The sequence below is a fragment of the Anolis carolinensis genome, unplaced genomic scaffold, assembly GCF_035594765.1.
Source record: "Anolis carolinensis isolate JA03-04 unplaced genomic scaffold, rAnoCar3.1.pri scaffold_12, whole genome shotgun sequence".
Classification (NCBI taxonomy): Eukaryota; Metazoa; Chordata; class Lepidosauria; order Squamata; family Dactyloidae; genus Anolis; species Anolis carolinensis.
In genome coordinates, this window is record NW_026943823.1 from 13,757,732 (window position 1) to 13,779,828 (window position 22,097).

The 22,097-nt window shown below is 44.6% G+C and overlaps 1 protein-coding gene across 2 annotated transcripts in view; it reads right to left on the minus strand.

The window, feature by feature from the left end:
• Positions 1-22,097, minus strand: part of capn6 (calpain 6) — a 71,595-nt gene that overhangs the window by 18,638 nt on the left and 30,860 nt on the right. Inside the window, exons 4-5 of one of the 2 annotated variants that reach the window (XM_062963864.1) lie at positions 826-957; positions 379-587 (exon numbers count right to left, since the gene is read on the minus strand). In XM_062963864.1, coding sequence (XP_062819934.1) covers positions 379-587; positions 826-957 — 341 coding nt within the window. The remainder of the gene's footprint in view (positions 1-378; positions 588-825; positions 958-22,097) is intronic. The other variant, XM_062963865.1, reaches the window with a different exon arrangement.

Genomic DNA, 22,097 nt, shown 5'->3' on the forward strand with positions numbered 1-22,097 from the left:
AGGGCTATGTATAAAGATGTGAGGGGAAGTCACAGGGAGGAGGGAGCAGGCTTGTTTTCTGCTGCCCTGGAGACTAGGACGGAATGGAGCAATGGCTTCGAACGAGATTCCACCTGAACATTAGGAAGAACTTCCTAACAGTGGAACTCTCTGCTTCTGAGTCCAGTGGAGGCTCCTTCCTTGGAGGCTTTTAAACAGAGGCTGGATGACCATCTGTCAGGAGTGTTTTGAATGCGATTTTCCTGCTTCTTGGCAGGGAGTTGGACTGGATGGCACATGAAGTCTCTTCCAACTCAATTCTATGATTCTATGATCATTAGGATCATTTTTATGGCATCACAGTAAAAGAAATTGCATCAAATGGAAAGAGTCACATACTTAGCATAAGCTTTTTCGAGAAGCGCACTCCAGAATTCATTGCGATCGTTTGAATGGCAGAAGACGAGCTCATTGTTCAGGGTTGGGAGTCGGTCATCAATGACCACGTCGGTCCATTCCCCAAGGCACCAGAACCGGAAGTGAAACATTCCTGCATGTTTCTCGGGCCTCTTCCGATCCCAGTCCTGTTCCTTAACGTTTGGAATCACCTATAGTCACCAAAGAAGATTATCCAAAGCAGGAAACAGTCATAGATTAAGGACTACGTTGGAATGTTCAATATCTTTATTTAAATACAACACAGGGACTGTCACCCTGTATTGCAGTAGTAGGTTTGCTACATAGAGTTATGGCACCATTCCCATGATAACAAATACCTCCCAAACCCACCTTAACAGCCAGTCACCATTCTAAGCAACAGAGGTATCTGATATTCAGGCTATCTACCTTTCTCCAGAGATTCCCCCGAAGAGCAAGGCAGGCACAGGCTGCTACAAACCAACAGTTTCCTAGTTTCCCTTGATGCAGGTCATGGGAACTGATCCCGTTCACAAAGAGGTGAGGATCTTCACAGAGCTCCTTTGGGAATAAAAGACACATACTCAGAATTACTATCAACTTTTTACAGCTCTGTTCAGTGAATTAATGAATCAATTTGTCTAATTTATATTCTTTAGAATATCACTCAGCACAAAGGATGGACCATAGTTTGCTGATTCTACTAATCAGCCATAGCGGTAAAAAAGGAACTTTTGCAAGTTTTTCCCAACATTTCTGAGTCTCGGAGTTGTGGGAAAAGAAAATAACATTTATAAAAAGTCAATAGGGAATATACTATAAACCAGGCATGGGCAAACTTTGGCCCTCCAGGTGTTTTGGATTTCAACTCCCACGGTTCCTAACAGCCTCAGATAAAAGTTATAAAAGTAGATAAAGGCAAGGTAAAGGTTTTCCCTGACGTTAAGTCCAGTCGTGACCGACTCTAGGGGTTGGTGCTCATCTCCATTTCTAAGCCAAAGAGCCGGCGTTGTCCGTAGACACCTCCAAGGTCATGTGGCCACTGGCATGACTGCATGGAGCGCCATTACCTTCCCGCCGGAGCGGTACCTATTGATCTACTCACATTAGCATGTTTTCAAACTGCTAGGTTGGCAGGAGCTCGAGCTAACAGTGGGCGCTCACTCCGCTCCCGGGATTTGAACCTGGCACCTTTTGGTCCGCAAGTTCAGCAGCTCAGCACTTTAACACACTATGCCACCAGATAAAAGAGTTATAAAAGTAACCAATAAGACAGAACAGGATGAGAATCAGGGGAAATCAGTGTAAATAAATGAATTGACAAAAGGTATGGTATTAAAAAAATGTATGGTCTTCATGTTTTGTAATGCACATGAGAACATGTCCCAGAAATTGGGTGCCACTACTTTGAAGGCCCATCTACAAAACATTCTGGCTTCTTCTACAAGGAGATTAGAAGCTAATCTCATCTTTCTAACAACGTACTCGTAAATTACAACCAAGCACTGATATATAGTTATGATGGCAAGGTTCTGCTCCAGCGCCCAATCTGACTTCCCCCAAGGTAAAGGTTTTCCCCTGACACATTAAGTCTAGTTGTGTCCGACTCTGCAGGTTGGTGCTCATCTCCATTTCTAAGCTGAAGAGACGGCGTTATCCGTTGACACCTCCAAGGTCATGTGGCCGGAGCACCGTTACCCTCCTGCCAGAGCAGTACCTATTGATCTACCCACATTTGAATGTTTTTGAACTGCTAGGTTGGCAGAAGCTGGGGATAACAGCAGGAGTTCACCCCGCTGATCGGATTCAAACCGCCAACCTTTCCGTCGGCAAGTTCAACAACTCAGTGGTTTAATCTACTGTGCCATCGGGGGCTCCTTGACTCCCACCAAACCACCTTCAAATCCAGGAAGCTAAAGTGAGTGATAGAGTCCTCCAGTGTCATTGAGCAATGTGCTGAAGGTCAAAGCCTCTTCCTGCCAGCAAATGGCTCTACAAGGACCATTAGGGACCTTGGAGATCTCTCTCCCTATATTCAGGGCTGCTGGTGCCGTCTTCCAATACCCTGCTCTCCAATGCTGCACAATTGTTCCTTTCTCATGCCCAGATTTGGAGGTTGGTTTGGGAGGCATTTGCAGTCACAGCAGTGGTGCCACAATCATAAATATGAATCCCATACAGTTACGAGGTTGTAAGACCAGTTTATGACATTGTTAAAAGCCTAATAAGATGCTGCTACAATCTGCTTGTAGCAGACAACATCCTAAATCTTCCACAGAATTAGCACAAAATGATTACTTTTTAACATCTCTAGGCCATGGGCATTGTTTCGTTTCCAACTTCCCTTCCTTTGTAAGATGTTTTATAAACTGAGATAATGGAGACATGGCTCAAGCGTTCCAAGCAAGTGTTGTGGAGTTTGTTTGTTTTGCTGGAACTTGGATTTGGAAGGCCGCATTATCCTAAATCAATTAACATTCACATCCTTTGACTCATTCAAAGGAGTGTGGATTTAATTTGTGTTCCCTTGCCAGAATAACTGTGCTAAGACATGATCTGAATTGTGGAAAAAGGAGATAGAGTCCCTCAAGGCTAGTTGTGGGGATATGATCCCCTTAAATAGCAAAATTGGACCGCCAAAACTCCTATGCAATTAATCCTTTTCAGGATCTATTAACTGGAAGTATACGAAATGATCAAACATTACAAAATATTATGACTGCTAGTCCTGTTGATCCTTGTGAGGAATAATATGGACTGTTTGCAATCTATTTACTTGGGAGTAAACTATACTGATGAGCCCCTGGTAGAGGAACAGATTAAACCGCTGAGCTGCTGAACTTGCTGACCGAAAGGCTGGTGGTTCGCATCCGAGGAGTGGGGTGAGCTCCCACTGTTAGCTCCAGCTTCTGCCAACCTAGCAGTTCGAAAACATGCAAACGTGAGTAGATCAATAGGTACTGTTCCGGCAGGAAGGTAACAGCGCTTCATGCAGTCATGCCGACCACATGACCTCTTCGGCTTAGAAATAGAGATGAGCACTAACCCCCAGAGTCGGATGCAACTATACTTAATGTGTCAGGGGAAAACCTTTACCTTTACCCAAACTATACTGACCTTACGGAGGGCACATTTAAGCACACATTAAGCTCACCAGAGCCTTCATATTCAAGGATGTTTCTGTGATAATGGATGGGCAAAATTTATTTCAACCTGCGTATCATTGTTGGCCAACCCCTACATCTTAAGACACTTTTGGGAACCATGACATGACTGGAATGAACTCTTGTCTGGCTTTACTCAGCACCCCAATCCCAGTGGTCAGGATGGAAGATGGCTTTCCAAGAGGATGCAATTAAGTTTCCTAAACCAGAAAACAAACAAGAACATGGAACAGAGACAGCAGGAACGATGCCAACTATCTCCCTCATTTCTGTTGCATAAGTCGTGTGATTCTCGAAACAGCAAAGTATCATTGTCCAAGTATATGACCAGTTCCTCAAAATATTGCCATGAAAATGATACCATGGTGACTTCTTCTTGGAATAGGTGACCATAAAAGGGAGAACTCACAGATTAAAATGGGATGTCATGATGTCCACCTTTGACCTGAAGTTTCAACCTTGGTCTCAAAGTTTCCAGGGGAAGAATACATTAGCAAGAGAAAAGCATGGAAACAAGGTGGGGGGGGGGGAGTACTTTCTAATATATTTTTGAAAACTCCCCATATTTGTCAGGCTACATCAGATTTGGGGAGCTGTGGCATTTTATGGACAGCCAAAGAAGCCAACCAAAAATTAAAGCAAGAACCTCAGATACCAGGAAGTCCACTTTTGGTCCTGAAAAAGGTTGGGTTTTGTGTATTTGTGTGAGTTGCTTAGCATTAGCAAATCTTGCAACCTACTTAAATGACAAATTGTTGCACTTGGGTACTTCTGGCATCATCCATTTATCTTCTCTCAATATGGGGAGTTTGGGGACTAAAACTTGGAATGGAGGACCTAGACAGGGATATCTCCAGATGCTCATGGATGACACTGCTTTCCTCCAGCATCTGCCCTTTGAGACAGTAGTCTCCGTTTACCCAACAGGAGGGTTTAGACAGTATCCGTGATCATCCTTGATCCACCCTCTGAAGACCACATAGGTTATGGCTGGAATCCTAAACATACCTGAGGTGGGGAAAATCCTTATTTTTCTCAATCAGCTGTCCATAAGACTGCATAAGTAGCAATGAACAAATGGAAAGATCTCCTCCAGTGTAAATCCCAATTGAACCATTCTCCATGAGTTACAATTAGTTCCTAAGTCGAATGGGTTTTTTTTTGTACCTTCATAACTCTCCACTAAATCGTCTGACCCACTTTGCTGGCACTCATTAAAAGGAAAAGAAATAGACTCTTTCGGAGGTAATAAATAGGGTTGCTGCCATTCTTCCACCTCCCCGGGAGTATTGATGCACAATTCTGTAAAACTTTATCACCCACGATGGGGCTCGTAAAAAGGAAAGCATTGTCTCATCGCCTTGCCAAGAGAGAACTCTTCCACAGAGAACGCAGGGATGCTGGCACATCTCCATTTCCAAATGGCCATATAAACCTCAGCACCATCTGTAGATATAAACCTGATTATTTTATAGAGGTTGGAATAAGCCTGAAGGAAAGAGAGAAACACAGCAAATGAGAGAGTAGAAGACAACAGCTGTGTAGGAGGAGATCCTACATCATGGGCCCGGGCTGTGGCGCAGGCTGGTGAGCAGCCAGCTGCAACAAATCACTCTGACCAAGAGGTCATGAGTTCGAGGCCAGCTCGAGCCTGCGTTTGTCTCTGTCTTTGTTCTATGTTAAAAGGCATTGAATGTTTGCCTTATATATGTAATGTGATCCGCCATGAGTCTCCTTCGGGGTGAGAAGGGTGGAATATAAATACTGTAAATAAATAAATGTAAATAAATGCTCACATTATAATGTAAATCCAAGCTCAGGGAGCCCTGGATCCTTTTGATCACCCACATTAAAGAAGATCCATTGACTTGATGGGATTTGTCTATGTTTTCACTTACTATTTAGCCATTAATTTAATAGGTCTACTCTAGTTGGACTGAACCGGCAGAATGCAAGTTGTAATTAAGTAATAGTTGTATTATACCACCCTTGAGTTGAACACCAACCTTGTCCAATTTATTCCATATTCGAGTGTGGGCTTGCTTGCTGTCCCATTGTGCAATGAGGCACTTCCGCAATCCTAGTGAAGCAAGTTGTCCATGGAAGGCACTGATAAATAGTTGTTCTCCAAGAATGCACAACAACATGGCCAATGGTTCCATGTTCTATAGTTCTTTGAGGATCTTTGGGGCTGGACTTTTTTCCTGAAGATCTTCAGGGTAGACTTCTTTTCTGAAGGTCTTTGGGGTGAACTTTGTTTATGAAGATTTTCAGATGTTGACTTCTCTGAAGACTAGACTTTTTTCCTAAAGATCTTCAGGATGGACTTCTTCTCTGAAGATATTTGGGGCTGGACTTATTTTCTAGAGATCTTCAGGGGTAGATGTCTTCTCTGAAAGTTTGGGGTGGATTTTATCTATGAAGATTTTCAGAGGTAGACTTTTCTGAAGATCTTTGGGGTGGGCTTCTTTTATGAAGATCTTCAGAGGTAGTCTTCTTCTCTGAAGATCTTTGGGACTGGACCTCTTCTCCATTCCACCACAATCCCAGATAGATTTTGTGTGGACACAGGAAAGATACTTTTCCATGGCTACTCCCAAGTTATGGAAATCCCTTCTTTGGGGGTTTCAATTGCCCCTCTGTCTGCTCTCTTTTTGCTGGCAGGCAAGGCCCACTTTATTGAAGCAGGCAGTTGGGTTTTAACATATGGGACAGAAGGAGCCTATTACTGGGATGTGTTATGCTTTTAGATTTTTAATGGCTTTTAAAACCATTTTAGTCCTGTTATTCACCCCACACACATTCTTTCATGCAGAATAAGTTTCAAAGTGAAGATGATCAACTGTTTGGGACTCTGCTTGTCAGAATTTCCTAACACTCACAACATTCCCCTTTTATAGGAGTTTAAATATTCACAAATATTATTTCCATCTCTAGTTCATGGTTGTGCAAGCAGAGTTCCGCAGAGTGGAAAAAAGCATCTTTTATAGAAAACAGCACAACACAAGTTAGACTCGGGAGTGAGCTGTGGGTGTTTGGCTCCTGTGTCCGGAAGAAGACATTTCCCATGTAGGGTTCACTAAGTTGAACTTTGGGGAGTGGAGTGGAAAACGGAGTGTTTTAAAGGCCATATTTTAAAGGCCAGCTTGGAGTCATCCAAGATATATGAATGAGCCTAACACATAACAGTTTCCAGCTGTCCTGGCCTCTTTGCAATTCATTCTTTGTACAGGCCATTTGTCAACGCAGTGGTAGTTCATGAAAATAGCTGCAAAATGTTTACCATCATGAGCCAAGACTCTTCTGGAAAGCTTGCTTTTTGAACCTTTGAAAGCATTAGATGTCCGTCTGCATTGCAGACAGAATAACTTGCTTCCCCAGCCAAAACCCTTTTAGGGTCTTGTCTTCAAATGTCTGATAGCAAGGAAAACATATATATTATGTCGTCGCTTTCTTTTTAAACTCTATTCTTTGGAAAAATAAGTTAGTAAATAGTTGGAATACCTCGAGGCTCTTAAACTGCTACGGTATGTTGTTATGCTGCTTTCTTATATATAACTTAAGCAACTGCAGTTGGACAAAGAAAGAAACCATTAGAACATTTTTGGTTTTGAGACATCCTCAAATTTGTTTCAGATCAATGAGCTCCAATGGCATCCACATGGAAGGCTATCTGCTCTATTGATTCACCTTGGGCCTAGCAAGTCTATTAGCAGTAAGGGTAAGCAAGTTATTGTTGCTGTGTGTCTTTAGACTAATTCTGATCCTAAGGTGAACCTATCCCAAGGTTTTCTTGGCAAGATTTATTCAGGGGGCTTGGTCATGGTCTTCCTCTGAGGCTGAGAGAATGGGACGTGTTCAGGTGATCCAGTAGGTTTCCATGACTGAGCAGGGATTTGAATCTTATCTGTTAGATGTTGACTCCCTTTCTAGGAATCTCCGTAAGTCCATTGCATGGTTATGGCCAGCTTCCAGCAGAGGTCATGCTGAAGGATTTAGAGATTCTTAGAGAGGTCTTCTCTTGGACCAAAAAAGAGAGCAGTTTTTCTATTTGTGGTTCCCCCACTTTCAAGGACATCTTGCCCCTAACCTCAAGCAAATATGAAGGGGCTGTACCTCCAACCAAGCAACATTAGAGTGTGGTCAAGATGGGTACAGGTGGAAGAACACATAAGCCGGGGGTGGCTGCAGCAGTTTGCTTTAGCCTATTCCTATAAACAAGGTCAATTCAAGTAGACTGCTTTGGGATGAAGACTTGACTCTCCTGCTGCTCTGCCCTTAAGGAGCCCCATTGCAGAGCCACAGTTTTGGTAAGATAACAGAAAGTTGCTAGGAGATGTGCCCAGCAAGAGAATGCAGACAGCACAGTAAAGAGCCTTAATCGCTATTTATGTTGCAAGCTGAACAACTGACTCGAACAAATTTATAAAGATCCCAGAGCTCCGGTCTTACTAGAGTCATAAAAAGTGCAATAAATGCCATTGTAACCCACACGCTATTTAATTTGCAGTGTTCGGAGACTCCCCTCCTTTCTGCAATGGCTGCCTTTGAGAGCATTTGAGAACACTTTGCACAAATGCTAGAGGTTTGTCTTCTATCCATTTGATGGGACTTGGAATGGGGACGGCTAGATTGAGGGTGAGGGCAACCTTAAATTATTGTGGAAACTTGGACCATCAAGAGGAATTATCACCAGGTGTATAGTCTGTCTGCAACTGTTCTGAACTGACAGTCCTGATTAACCTTCTGCCATCCCACTTTTTCAGCTCCTATTAAAACGTCCTGGATTCTTGCTTCTCCTCCCACTTTGCCTCACTTACTTCAATTGCTGCAAACTGAATTCAAAGGACAAAAATAGGTTGCACTCAATCAGGGCCGTAGCCAGAAAAAAATTTCGGGAGGGGTTTTGAAAATTTCGGGGGGGGGGGGTGTTGAACCCCTGACCCACCCGCCCCCTGGGTTCAGACCTGTCAATATCTGCTTGAGATAGTGCCTGGAGGGACTCTTAATGTTTTACGTCTCATAGACTTAGCATGGGGATTTGGTTAACCAGTTAAAATTCATGAGTAAACAGGGGTTTTTTTTAACCTGAAAAATTTCGGGGGGGGGGTTGAACCCCTAAACCCCCCCCCCCCTTGCTACAGGCCTGCACTCAATGGTACTTAGCTGCCTCCGTAGAAAGCACATCGCATTAGCATCACTACTCAGTCTTTGTCCTAGAATGGGGCTCACTTACATCACATTCCCAGCACATGGAAGCCAACTCAGCCCCCTCGGATGGAACAGATGGCATATCCTGGAACAGGTATCAGGAATAAACTGCAGGGTGGAGGCTGCCAACCCGTCTGCACTGAGGATTTCCCAACCTTTGAGCACACTCCCTGTGGTAGCGATGCTACAGAGAAAATGGCTTAAATGTATGTGTAATGGGGAGAATACTTCTTTAGCCTAGCATGCAGTTCCCCCATTGTATTATGTTTTATTCCTAGGCAGGTTATACATTGTTAGATGTAAGTAGGTGAAGCCACTGGTACCAATCCCACAGATATGGGGTTTATACTAAATGAAAATCATGGCCAATCCTAAGTATGAATTCTAGTCTTGATATAAACTGATAACAAATAAGAAGCTTTCCATGTCGCACCGCCATCTGCTCTGAAGTCTAATTAGTTTATTCTGTAATGCTAAATGAAGAGATCCCTTGGAGATCTTTCTTCATTAGACTGATGTCACTAAAAGACCGCTCATTTCTTCATGATGAATGTGATGCCTCCCTCCAGTTCTTGGCCTTTCTGTGGAAGATGCTATTAAGATCATGTGAGTTGTTGGTTTCTTTATTAGTCAAATAGAAATTCTACTCACCCTGGTTTGAATGGGGCCAGGATGTCACACCTTATCAACTCTATAGTTCCAGTGAAGCAAACAATGTGTTACACAGAGGACAATATTATCCCATTGAGACAAGAATTTGGAGAAGCTCTTTTATGGACTACAACTCTCAGAATCCTTCACCCACTATGCTGGCTATGTGGAGACTTCTCAGTAAAATAATCAGCTTCACCAAACTCTGGATGAAATACATCCCAACCATGTTTTTGCTGGCCCTATCATCTACCTCGTAGCTCCTGTAATCAGATAACAACCACAGAACAAACAAACTTGTTGAAATACCCTCTTCTACGCAACCATTATAGGGCTCCAGTTTTAACTCTAGTCTTTACGACCCTCTGGGTTCACTTCCATGGAGGAATAACAATGATAAAGTCTGGAGAACAAGCTCTATGAGGAGCGGCTTAAAGAACTAGGCATGTTTAGCCTGCAGAAGAGAAGGCTGAGAGGAGACATGATAGCCATGTACAAATACGTGAGGGGAAGTCATAGGGAGGAGGGAGCAAGCTTGTTTTCCGCTGCCCTGCAGACTAGGACGTGGAACAATGGCTTCAAACTACAGGAAAGGAGATTCCACCTGAACATCAGGAAGAACTTCCTCACTGTGAGGGCTGTTCAGCAGTGGAACTCTCTCCCCCGGGGCCATGGTGGAGGCTCCTTCTTTGGAGGCTTTTAAGCAGAGGCTGGATGGCCATCTGTCAGGGGTGCTTTGAACGGGATTTCCTGCTTCTTGGCAGGGGGTTGGACTGGATGGCCCATGGGGTCTCTTCCAACTCTACTATTCTATGATTCTATGATACCAACAAACAACAATAGCATTCACCATCTCATAATTATATATATGTACATTGTTGAAGTGAATTTATAGAATCTTTCAAAAAACAGTGTAGTTCAAGTTCTGACTTAAGACTCGACACCCAATCATTGAAGTGCACTGTTTGGGTATCTGTGTGTATATGCCTTCATTTCCAACTTATGGTGACCCTTTCACAGAGTTTTCTTGGCAAGATTTGTCCAGAGGGTGTTTGCTTTTGCCCTCCTCTGAGGCTGAGAGAATATGACTCGCACAACATCATTCAATGGAGACTCAGACCCTGGACTCCAGAGTCATAGTCCAACAATATGACCATTACACCATGTAGTGATCTTCAAAGCAACATTTAAAGTAGGTCAGATGTGGAATTTCAATTAGACTTCTATCTGGGGTTTGAACGGAGTGGGGCTGAACTGGATGGGCAGGTCTTTCACTCTCTCCTCCAAAACCTTAAGAGAAAAGATGCAAGGAAGCGCCTCGTCCTCCAGAGATACCCCAGATGTCGGGTGCCTAGTTCTCCATTCAGAAATGGTTATCAGAAGTCCTTGGGGAGGACCAGAAAAATGACCTGCTGTTGAGGCCACCTGGTCCCACAGACTGCCTCTGTCCATCAACATTTGAAATGCAAGGGTAAAATACAATTGCAAGGTAGTGGGAAAAGGAGAGTATTGTCCCACTGAGAAAAATTCAACTCCCCAAGAAAGGGTCTTGCAATCTACAGATTTCTAGCAGTAAGTTAAAACGTCAAGTTGAGGTCTCAGAAATAGAGTTTAGACATCCAAACTCAAAGAATGCAGTAGAGTTCCACATATGAAAGGTTTTGAAGATTTCACTCATGTTGGGGCAGAAGGAAAGATGTCAGGATTCTTATTTGGAGGTTCTGTTTTGACCCTCTTTGCTGTTGCTAAAAAGAGAAGCAAGATACATAGGAGGGAAAGAACCATAAGACCATTTCCAACTCTATTCTGTCACGACTGTCTAGACTTTAGGTGTTTCATGAATAATGGATCGGACAAATGTTCCTCTCCCTCTCTGGATACATGAGCAAGTTGGGCAGAGTGACTTTATCCCTTCTGTTACTCTGAAAGATCCCCTCGTATCATCGAGGGGGGAAGGAATAGGGAGCTTTTGTCAGTGTGCTCACAAAGCCTTGGGGACATGAGTGAAATTGGACCATCTGTCAGGGACTCAAGCTGACAGGCCTTGAACCGGTGACATGTCATGCCAGGCAGAGCGATTACCTCTGGGTCACCTCCAGATGGGTGGAAATGTAGTTGATCCATTTTTTGTTGGTGAATTTAGTTTGTCGTATGGTTGGAAAGAACATGAAATACAGCTAGCCCTTGGAATCTGCCCAGGTTCCAGGACCAAAATCCATGGATACTCAAATCCCATGATATCCAATGATATAATAAAATAGCACCCCTTATATCATAATCTCATAATAACAGAGTTGGAAGAAACCTGTTCAGTTTGTGGTCTACTAAGACTCGTAGGTACCTATCAAATTGACTGTTTTCAAGCCAGGCGTCACCCACCGTGTATTTGTGAGTGACACCTGGCTTAACAAGGAGTCTCTTGCATGTCCAAAAACCATATTCAAGAGGTCCAAGACAGACAAGAATGTTGCCTTTTGTGACTTGTTCTGCACAAAAAATGATTATGGATTTTTGGTGTGCAGAAAATGGCAGTGGAGATCCTGCTGAATGGCTTTAAGGTGGATTTCAGGAGTCAAATGGAAAGTTCAAGTGTATCATAACTATGTGTGTGGCTTTTACAATATCATCTATACACATAATAAAAGTAGAAATATGCACGGTATATACGCAAGTATAAGCCTAGTTTTTCAGCCCTTTTTTAAGACTGAAAAAGCCCCCCTTGGCTTATACTCAGGTGAGGGTCCTGGTTGGCTTATATTTGGGTCAGCTTATACTTGAGAATATATGGTACATTTATTATTTTTCTCTATTATTATTGGTATTATTACATTTATTATTTTTCTCTATTATTGTTGCTACTATTACATTTATTTTACTCTATTTTTATTATTATTATTAATACATTTATTATTTCACTCTGATCTTATTATTATTGCATTTATTGTTTTACTCTATTTATTATTACTTGTATTATTTTCCTGTATTATTTATTATTATTATTATTATTATTATTATTATTATTATTATTATTATTATTGCATGTATTATTTTACTCTATTATTAAAAGGATCCATAAGCACATTTACATTGAAGAAGATGAGAATAATGATTTCATCAGAGTTGGACAGTCTTATCTTAAATGTGAGCTTGATGTAAATATTCAAAAACATTTAACCTACTGATACCTCAATTAATGTAATTTCATTGGTATCTATTTTTATTTCTGAAATTTACCACCCTCGGCTTATACTGGAGTCAATGTTTTCCCAGTTTTTTATGTTAAAATTAGGTGCTTGCTTTATATTTGGGTCGGCTTATACTCGAGGTTTGAGGGGACTGACTCACCATAGTGGGAGTTGTAGTTTACCCTACATCCAGAGAGCATGCTGAACCCCACTAATGATGCATCCAGAGCAAACTTGCCCAACATAACAAACTTTAAGTACTTGGAGTTAATGTGGCATGATGTCAGTTGTAGTTAATCCGCAGCCTTATACATTTTGCACAATTAAAAAAAATGACTTTTTCAAATAATCCAGGCAATGCTGGGCACCCAAGTTAATTATTAAATAAACAACACATTTCTAAATATTATTAAACAACATAGAAGGAGAAACTGCAAAAGTCCCAAATACAAAACTTAACATACACTAATACTACAAATGCAATGTATAACATTACAAAAAAAAAATTCGCACACTACAAAAGACAAAGAGAAAGGGGAAAAGACAATCACTCCCAACTCTCCAGCTAATGGTTCTAATTATCCAATTATCTCACATCCTCTAATTATAAAACTTTATATGAAGAGTCACATATCATTCCGTCCTCCCATTCTTCAAATACTAGTACTGAGATTCTCTCCCCAAAGTCCCTTAAAAGACAATTACTATAGTCCCTAATCTTTATTAAAACTCTATAATAATTTCTCACTAATTAATATTGCTAATTTAATATCCTTGTAGCGTGTTGGATGCAGGATCTCAGCTGACCTTGCCTGAACACGCAAACAAATACAGACATTTTTCATGCAGAATAATAAGTTCTGAACTCTAAAGATCCTGTTTGACTAGGATCACTTCCAATGGGTTTTCTGACCCCCTTTTCACCTGGGATTCAAATATTTTCAAATATTGTTTCTATCACTACCTTGGAGAAGGGCATCTGATCTTATTTCTTTATCTCAAAGGCCGTCATGCCAAACCAAACTGGAGCAAGGGTTGCCTATCAGCAGATAAGAGGCCTTGCTCAACCTTCTCACATTGATGGTGGCCTCAAGGAGGAAGCCAAGAATGTTATTTAAGAAATAAATAGTAATCACTCATTATTGTAGATAAGAGCAATTTAGCTGAAAGCTTTCTCTGGAGACTTGCATTTTGGCAGAGGCTGGTGAACAGCCTTCGGAAAGGATTCCATAAGCTGCCAGAAAGGATTAACTCTGCAAAAGAAGACATGTCTGCTTGTTTGTCCATTCACATTGCACTCTCTCCGCAGGTCATGGAAAGGACTGCTCACTCCCCATCCAGCCACTGGGTCAGGTCCAAGCGGAACAGATGCAGACAAAGAACATGCCGTTTGGGACGATATTTTCCAACTTGTCATAGAATTGGATCACATTATTGCATTTCTCAACCCTCAAAATAATTAGTTGCAGCAAGCAGAGCAAAACAAATGTGTTTGTAGAGGGTGACAGACAAGCCCATAGTCAAGGGGGTAGTTTAGGGGTTCAAGGTAAGTAAAGGTAAAGGGGTTTCCCCTGACGTTAAGTCTAGTCGTGTCTGACTCTGCGGGTTGGTGCTCATCTCCATTTCTAAGCCAAAGAGCCAGCATTGTCCATAGACACCTCCTAGGTCATGTGGCCGGAATGACTGCATGGAGTGCCATTAGCTTTCCACCAGAGTGGTACCTATTGATCTACTCATATTTGCATGTTTTCGAACTGCTAGGTTGGCAGAAGCTGGAGCTAACAGCGGGAGCTCACTCCACTCCCCGAAGTTGATCTGCCAACCTTTCAGTCCGCAAGTTCAGCAGCTCAGCACTTTAATGTGCTGCACCACCGGGGGCTCCATGGGGATTGGTAGATGTGGGATAAAGGTCGTTTCTGGTTACTATTAAACATAGACCTGACTCGTACTATATCCCACATTATAGGTAAAAAGGTAAAGGTTTTCCCCTGACGATGTCTAGTCGTGACCGACTCTGGGGGTTGGTGCTCATCTCCATTTCTAAGCTGAAGAGCCGGCGTTGTCCATAGACACCTCCAAGGTCATGTGGCCGGCATGACTGCATGGAGCGCCTTTACCTTCCCGCCGGAGCGGTACCTATTGATCTACTCACATTGTGAGTTTTCAAACTGCTAGGTTGGCAGGAGCTGGAGCTAACAGCAGCCGCTCATGCCACTCCCGGGGTTTGAACCTGGGACCTTTCTGTCTCTTTAACGCACTTTGCCACTGGGGCTCCTTTCATTATACTATACCAGAAACTCTGTATTGATTTGACATTAATAATGAAAGACAGTAATTCAAAGTAAATGAAGACCAATATTGACAAATGTAATGTAACACAGTTTTCCTGTATTATAAAAACAGCTTTTAAAATTAGAAGAATTATTTCTTTTTTTCTATTTTTTTTTGGCCTGGTTGCTTGAGCTCCGGTTAACTGAAAGTCTACTGTACACATGCATAATACTTTGCACCACTTGCTAACATTAATAGAAATTCTGCCTTCCCTAAGCCATTTTTTCTAATCGCCAAAATAAAAAAAAATTGACTAATCATTTTCTTTCTTGCTTGCTTTTTTCCGTAAGTCTAAATTCTTCCATCTTGATCTTAATTATTCTTAACATCGCTAGGTTTGTTTTTGGCCTCATTCTGCTAAATCATCATGTTTGCAAGCGTAAGCTCAGATTGATGGGCATTTGACTGCCTTACAGCTGCGATCGCATTCGGAAAGAGGCAGTTCCTATGGCAACGCATGGCAGCCTGTCTTTGTATGCCTTGCGCATCTCCGGCAGATAAGGCAACCTCTTTTGTTTTATTGGAGCCATCACGGATGGGGAGGCATTGGACACCTTCCTCCCTCGGCACCAGAGGCAACAGAGCCTCCTTTCCTCGATTCCAACAAAGCAAACCCATGGATGCTGATGGATGCTTTCTGGGAAAGCTCATTTAGTGCACACAAGGGCACTGAAACTATTTCCGCATTTAATTGTGACACATTCACAAAGCCTTGTTTGGCACAGCTTTGCACATCCATCACTCCCCCCGTGAGAGGTTAATAAACCCAGTTATGACTAATTAAAACCCAACTGTAATTTATGACCATTCTTCTTGGTGATGGTATTTGACATCTTCAACCCATTAAGGACCAAAACTGGTAATTTTATATGTTTCATATAATGAATTATCTTTATGAACCAATAAATGATGGTAGTGAGGATGATTGCCATATGAGGAGGAAGACATCTCTCTTCCTGCCCCCCAAAGGCAATGCAATTTCTTTCAGATAGGTTCCACTGGAAACAAGAACAAAAAAGGATTGGAATTTGCACAAAAAGGAAACATGCATGGAGGCCAGTTTAGGATGAATGTCCAGAATCCTTTTGATGCATCATTCTAGCATGAATGGAAGTGATGCTAGCACATTGTGTTATGGTTGAGCCTTCGGGCTCCGGTAATAGAAGAAGGGGTCGTAAGACTCCTCGAGAGTCAGACTCCTTCGAGGAGCATGAAAGAAAGCGGCTCCGGGATTTGTTTGCAAACCCGACAGATGAGGATTCATTTGAGGGTTTTTCTGAGGGTTTGGAGGAAGAGATGGCCAGCTCGGAGGAGGATGACATGGAATGGACTCGTGTGAGGGAGGATTTGGGTGTTGGGGAAACAGGCAATGAAAGCATGGGAGGCGATTGGTGTGATGTCTCATGGGCCATGTAGTCCCATTCCTAGTACTATGGTGACAGACGAAGAGGAAAACTTGGGTTTCCCACCGATTCAGTCAGAATCGGAGCCCTTGCACCTGGAGGATGTTTGCCCTCAAGAAGTCAGCCAAACAAGCCTTGGGCAGAATTCTCCCCCGTTTTCTCGAAGAGACAATTATAATAGAGATAGAGGAAATAGGGAGGCGAATCGCCGGAGCACCAGAATCGCAGCCAAACAATTAGCTGATTAAGTCTGCTTCCCTTGGGAAATTCTAAGGAGTCATGCATCTGGACAGAGATGAGTTTCACTTCTAGTTCTCCAGGGAAAGTGTTCTTCTGGCGGGAAAACAAGATCCTATATAGGGTTTTGCCCGCAAGGGGAACCTTGCGGAGTCAATTCGTCAGCTGGAGGAGTGAGATCGTGTGTAGACTTCGTACTCCAGTTCCCTGTTTCCCGGATCAAGTTTCCAGCCTTGCCTTGTCCCGCGTTTGCCACGGATCTTGTTTTTGCTCTTGTTGCCTTGTTTCAAGTCTTGTTCTAGCCAAGTATCAAGTTTGCTTTCCAGCCTAATTGCCAAGTTTCTATGGACTTAAGGACCTTGTCTTCTCCCCACACTTTGCTTGGCAAAGTGTTTGTTTCGGTTATTGGATTATAACTTTGGACTCTAATATCACATATTGGACATTATTTTCCTGGACTATATTTGACCTTTCCTGAAAGGTCTACTTCTGAACTATATTCTACACTTGTTTTATTGACTTTATATATATTCCTTAATAAAGATATTAGATAGATTCTGGTCTCTGCGCATGGTTATTGGTGCTCTGCAGCCTGGGTCGTGACAGTTTGACTCCGCCACCCTAAGCACCAATTAACCTAAGACCAGAATGTCTACAGGAACCGGGGCGGAAGCCCAACCACTCAGCTACACCATTTCCAAGGAAGAGTTCAACAGGATCCGAAATACTCTCCGAACACAGGAGGGTGAAATTCTGGGCTTGAAGGAACGCGGAGCGCGCCTCCCTGCCCTAGTGCTTCCAACCAAGTTTACTGGAGAAGCCTCCAAGGTTCATGTTTTCCGTCGCCAGTGCCAGGCGTACATAGAAGCCCGCCAAGCCAAATTTCCCCACGAGGATGTCAAAATGGCGTGGATTTACAGTCTCCTAGATGGGCCTGCGGCCAATTGGGCGACGGCGCTGTTTGATACGGGTTCCACGCACCTAAGCTCCGCGCAAAGTTTCTTGAACCACCTTAGGAAGACCTGGGGGATTGAGGACAACGAGGAGGCGGCCGGCCATAAACTCTGGCGACTCCTTCAAGGGGACAGGCCGTTGTCCCGGTACATAGCCGAGTTCCGGGTGCTGGCTCAGAACACCGGATGGAACGATATCGCCCTCAGAGGACAGTTTCGTGAGGGCCTTAACTTCAAGATGCAGGAAGAAATCTCTAAGGTGGATCCTCCAGAGACTCTTGAGAGACTCATTAATCATTGTCTACGAGCCGAAGTCCTGCTTGCCAACAAAAAACAGTGGCTCCGAGGTCAGAGTGGAAGGGCCGGGGTGAGACCCCCCGCTTCTACCAGTATTCAGCCACGACCAGTATGGAAATCCTCACCGCTAGCCCCAAACCCCATGGGAAGCGAGGAAGAACCGATGCAGTTGGGCAATGTGCGCCCCAGACTGGATGTTGCCGAAAAGGCCCGCCGCCAACGTTTGAATTTGTGTTGGTACTGCGGGAATGGGGGCCACCTCGCCAGAGAATGTCCAGCCAAAAGGAAGCCCGCCGCCCGCCTGGCAGCGGCGTCCTCCATGGAGCCGGAGACGGCCGAGGCGGCTGGAGCCAAGCCGGCGGGGGAAGCCAGCGACCGGGCGTAGAAAGGCTCGCCAACCCGGTCAAAAACCCCACTCAAGAGCCGCAGACCGGGGTCCTATTTCTCCTAGTGGTCACGTTGTGGTCAGCGAAAAAGGGACCTGTCATGATCCATGCCATGATAGACTCAGGAGCAACAAACAATTTCATCGATAGAGAGTATGCTGACTCTCTGGGATTACAATATCATGATTTCAAGAATGCCCGGGTGGTGCAGGCTATAGATGGCCGCCCCCTAAAGACAGGTCCAGTAAGCCAATGGACTGAACCCACCAGAATGTGGATAAGGGAACACATGGAAGAGATTTCCTTCTTCGTTACCGAGGTTCCCCACTTCCCTGTGATTTTGGGAATTCCATGGCTGACACTCCACGACCCGAACATCTCCTGGACCAACAGAGAACTACAGTTTGCTTCAAAGTATTGCCAAAACCATTGTCTAGTAGCCAAGGTCTGCCATGCCACAGACGCTGAGCCCATCATTACCTTGCCCAAGAAATATTCAGACTTCTGGGATGTTTTCAATGAAAAGGAAGCCGAGAAACTACCCCCACATAGACCCTACGACTGTGCCATTGACTTGGTGGAGGGGGGCCCGATCCCGCGAGGACACCTCTACTCCCTGACTGAACCAGAGCAAGAAGCTCTCAGGGAGTTCATAGAGTCAAATCTTCGCAAGGGATTCATCAGACCCTCTCAATCCCCAGCTGCTTCCCCGGTGATGTTTGTGAAAAAGAAGTCAGGGGACCTACGCTTGGTTGTGGACTATAGAGCATTGAATAATATCACAAAGGGGAACCGCTACCCCCTGCCTTTGATCTCGGACCTATTAGACCGGCTTCGAGGGGCCAAGGTTTACACCAAGCTGGATCTCCGGGGGGCTTACAATCTAGTTCGCATCAGGGAGGGGGATGAATGGAAAACTGCCTTCCAGACCAAATTCAGATTATTCGAGTCCCTAGTCATGAATTACGGATTATCCGGAGCTCCCGCAACATTCCAGCATTTTGTCAACAATATCTTCCAGGATTATCTAGATCGGTTCTTGATCATATACTTGGACGATTTTTTGGTGTTTTCTAGATCACAATCGGAGCACGAGAAACACGTCAGAATGGTGCTACAACGATTGCGGGATCATGGACTATATGCCAAGTTAGAAAAATGTGCCTTTGATCTGCAAGAAGTAGACTTCCTGGGGTACCGCGTCTCGCCTCTAGGGCTCTCCATGGACCCGGCAAAGGTCTCAGCAGTATTGGAATGGCGGGCGCCAACCAACAAGAAGGAAGTGCAACGCTACTACTGCAAATTCATCCCAGACTTCGCTCGCTGGTCTGACCCAATCACCAGCTGCATCCGTGGGAAACAGCCTTTCCGCTGGACGGAGCAAGCAGAGAAAGGGTTCCAGCAGCTAAAGAAGCTATTCACGTCCCAGCCAATTCTTCAGCACCCTGATCCTAAAACCCCTTTTGTTGTGCAGGCTGACGCCTCTGATGTGGCAATTGGGGCTATACTCATGCAACCAGTGGGAGAGCATCTTCATCCTTGTGCCTATTACTCCCGTCAACTAATAGCCCCAGAGAGAAATTACACTATTTGGGAGAAAGAACTTTTGGCCATAAAGGCAGCCTTTGAAAATTGGAGACATTGGTTAGAAGGTGCCAAATTTCCCATTGAGGTTCATACTGATCATCGAAATTTGGAACACCTAAGGACCGCAAGAAAGCTAAATCAAAGGCAACAGCGCTGGGCTTTATTCTTTGAACGTTTTGACTTCCAGATCCATTATGTGACCCCGGCTCAGACCAAGCAGGCAGATGCTTTATCACGGAAACCCGAGTATGCTGCAGGGCGCAGAGAGACCTTCGAATCTCGATTGCTACAGCCCGAGAACTTTGCCACGCTCACAGTGGGAAACACCAAATCCACTCCAATTGAACCAACTCCTACCAACCCAGAACCCCTTTGCGCTCAAGAAATTAGAGCCAGCCAGCAGGCAGATGCCTGGGCTCAAGAACAGATTTGCCAAGGACTACGTTTCCCTTTCTCACTTAAGGATGGGCTACTGTGCTACAGGAATCATGTTTACATCCCTCCAGGCCCCGGCAGAGAAAAGGCACTTCGTCTGTGTCATGACAGCAAGCCAGCAGGGCATTTTGGACTCTTTAAAACCATGCACTTGATTCTACGAGATTTCTGGTGGCCCAAGATCCGCAAGGATGTGGAGAAATATGTCAATACCTGTCCTATATGTCAGCGCTCCAAGACACGAAGGGAGAAGCCCTCGGGGCTATTACATCCTCTCCCCACTCCTTCTCGCCCATGGGAGATAATTTCCGCGGATTTTATCACTGACCTACCACCTTCCCTTGGATTCACCACGATCCTAGTGGTGGTGGACCTTTTTACCAAGTTGGCCCATTTCATTCCCTGCGATGGCCTCCCCACGGCCAAAGAGACTGCAAATTTATTCCTTCAGCATGTTTTCAGACTACATGGATTGCCCAAGAGTTTAGTCACGGACCGTGGATCTCAATTCACCTCTCGTTTCTGGAAGGCACTACAAAAACTATTGGGCATAGACTCTCGTTTATCTTCAGCTCACCATCCCCAAACGGATGGGCAAACTGAGCGCACCAATGCCACTTTGGAACAATACCTTCGCTGTTATGTAAACTACCAGCAGGACAATTGGGTTTCCCTGTTACCTCTATCGGAGTTTGCTTACAACAATGGTGTCCAGGCTTCAACTAAAGAAACTCCGTTCTTTGCAAACTACGGCTTCCACCCACGTTTCTTCCCTTCTGTCATTGAAACCTCAGAAGTCCCTGCAGCGGAGGACTGGTTACAAGAACTTACAGCGGTGCAACAACTCTTGCACCAAGAACTGGATCAAGCCAAGGAGGACTATAAACGCCACGCTGACGGCCATCGCCAGCCGGGCCCCGAGATCAAGGTAGGAGACCGGGTTCTATTGTCCACTCGCTTTTTGCCCTCCCGCCGTCCTTGCCGGAAGTTAGATGCCCGTTTCATTGGTCCCTACCCAGTGGTGGCGCAACTTAAACCCGTGACTTTCAAACTCCAACTTCCGCGCTCCATGCGCATTCATCCGGTGTTTCATCGTTCCCTGCTCCTTCCGGCGGATGGTGTACGCCCCGATGTGGACCAGCCAGCCCCCGCCCCTGTTTTGGTGGACGGGGAGGAGGAATTCGAGGTTCAGGACATTTTGGATTCTCGGTTTCATCGCCGCCGCCTTCAGTATCTCATTGACTGGGTGGGTTTTGGGCCCGAAGAACGCTCTTGGGAAGACGCTTCCACAGTCCATGCCCCCGATTTAGTCCGCCGCTTCCATCAGGCCTACCCTGCCAAGCCGCGGCCCCGCACCTCGGGAAGAGGGCCCATTTTGGAGAGGGGCCTTGAGGAGGGGGATAGTGTGATGTCTCATGGGCCATGTAGTCCCATTCCTAGTACTATGGTGACAGACGAAGAGGAAAACTTGGGTTTCCCACCGATTCAGTCAGAATCGGAGCCCTTGCACCTGGAGGATGTTTGCCCTCAAGAAGTCAGCCAAACAAGCCTTGGGCAGAATTCTCCCCCGTTTTCTCGAAGAGACAATTATAATAGAGATAGAGGAAATAGGGAGGCGAATCGCCGGAGCACCAGAATCGCAGCCAAACAATTAGCTGATTAAGTCTGCTTCCCTTGGGAAATTCTAAGGAGTCATGCATCTGGACAGAGATGAGTTTCACTTCTAGTTCTCCAGGGAAAGTGTTCTTCTGGCGGGAAAACAAGATCCTATATAGGGTTTTGCCCGCAAGGGGAACCTTGCGGAGTCAATTCGTCAGCTGGAGGAGTGAGATCGTGTGTAGACTTCGTACTCCAGTTCCCT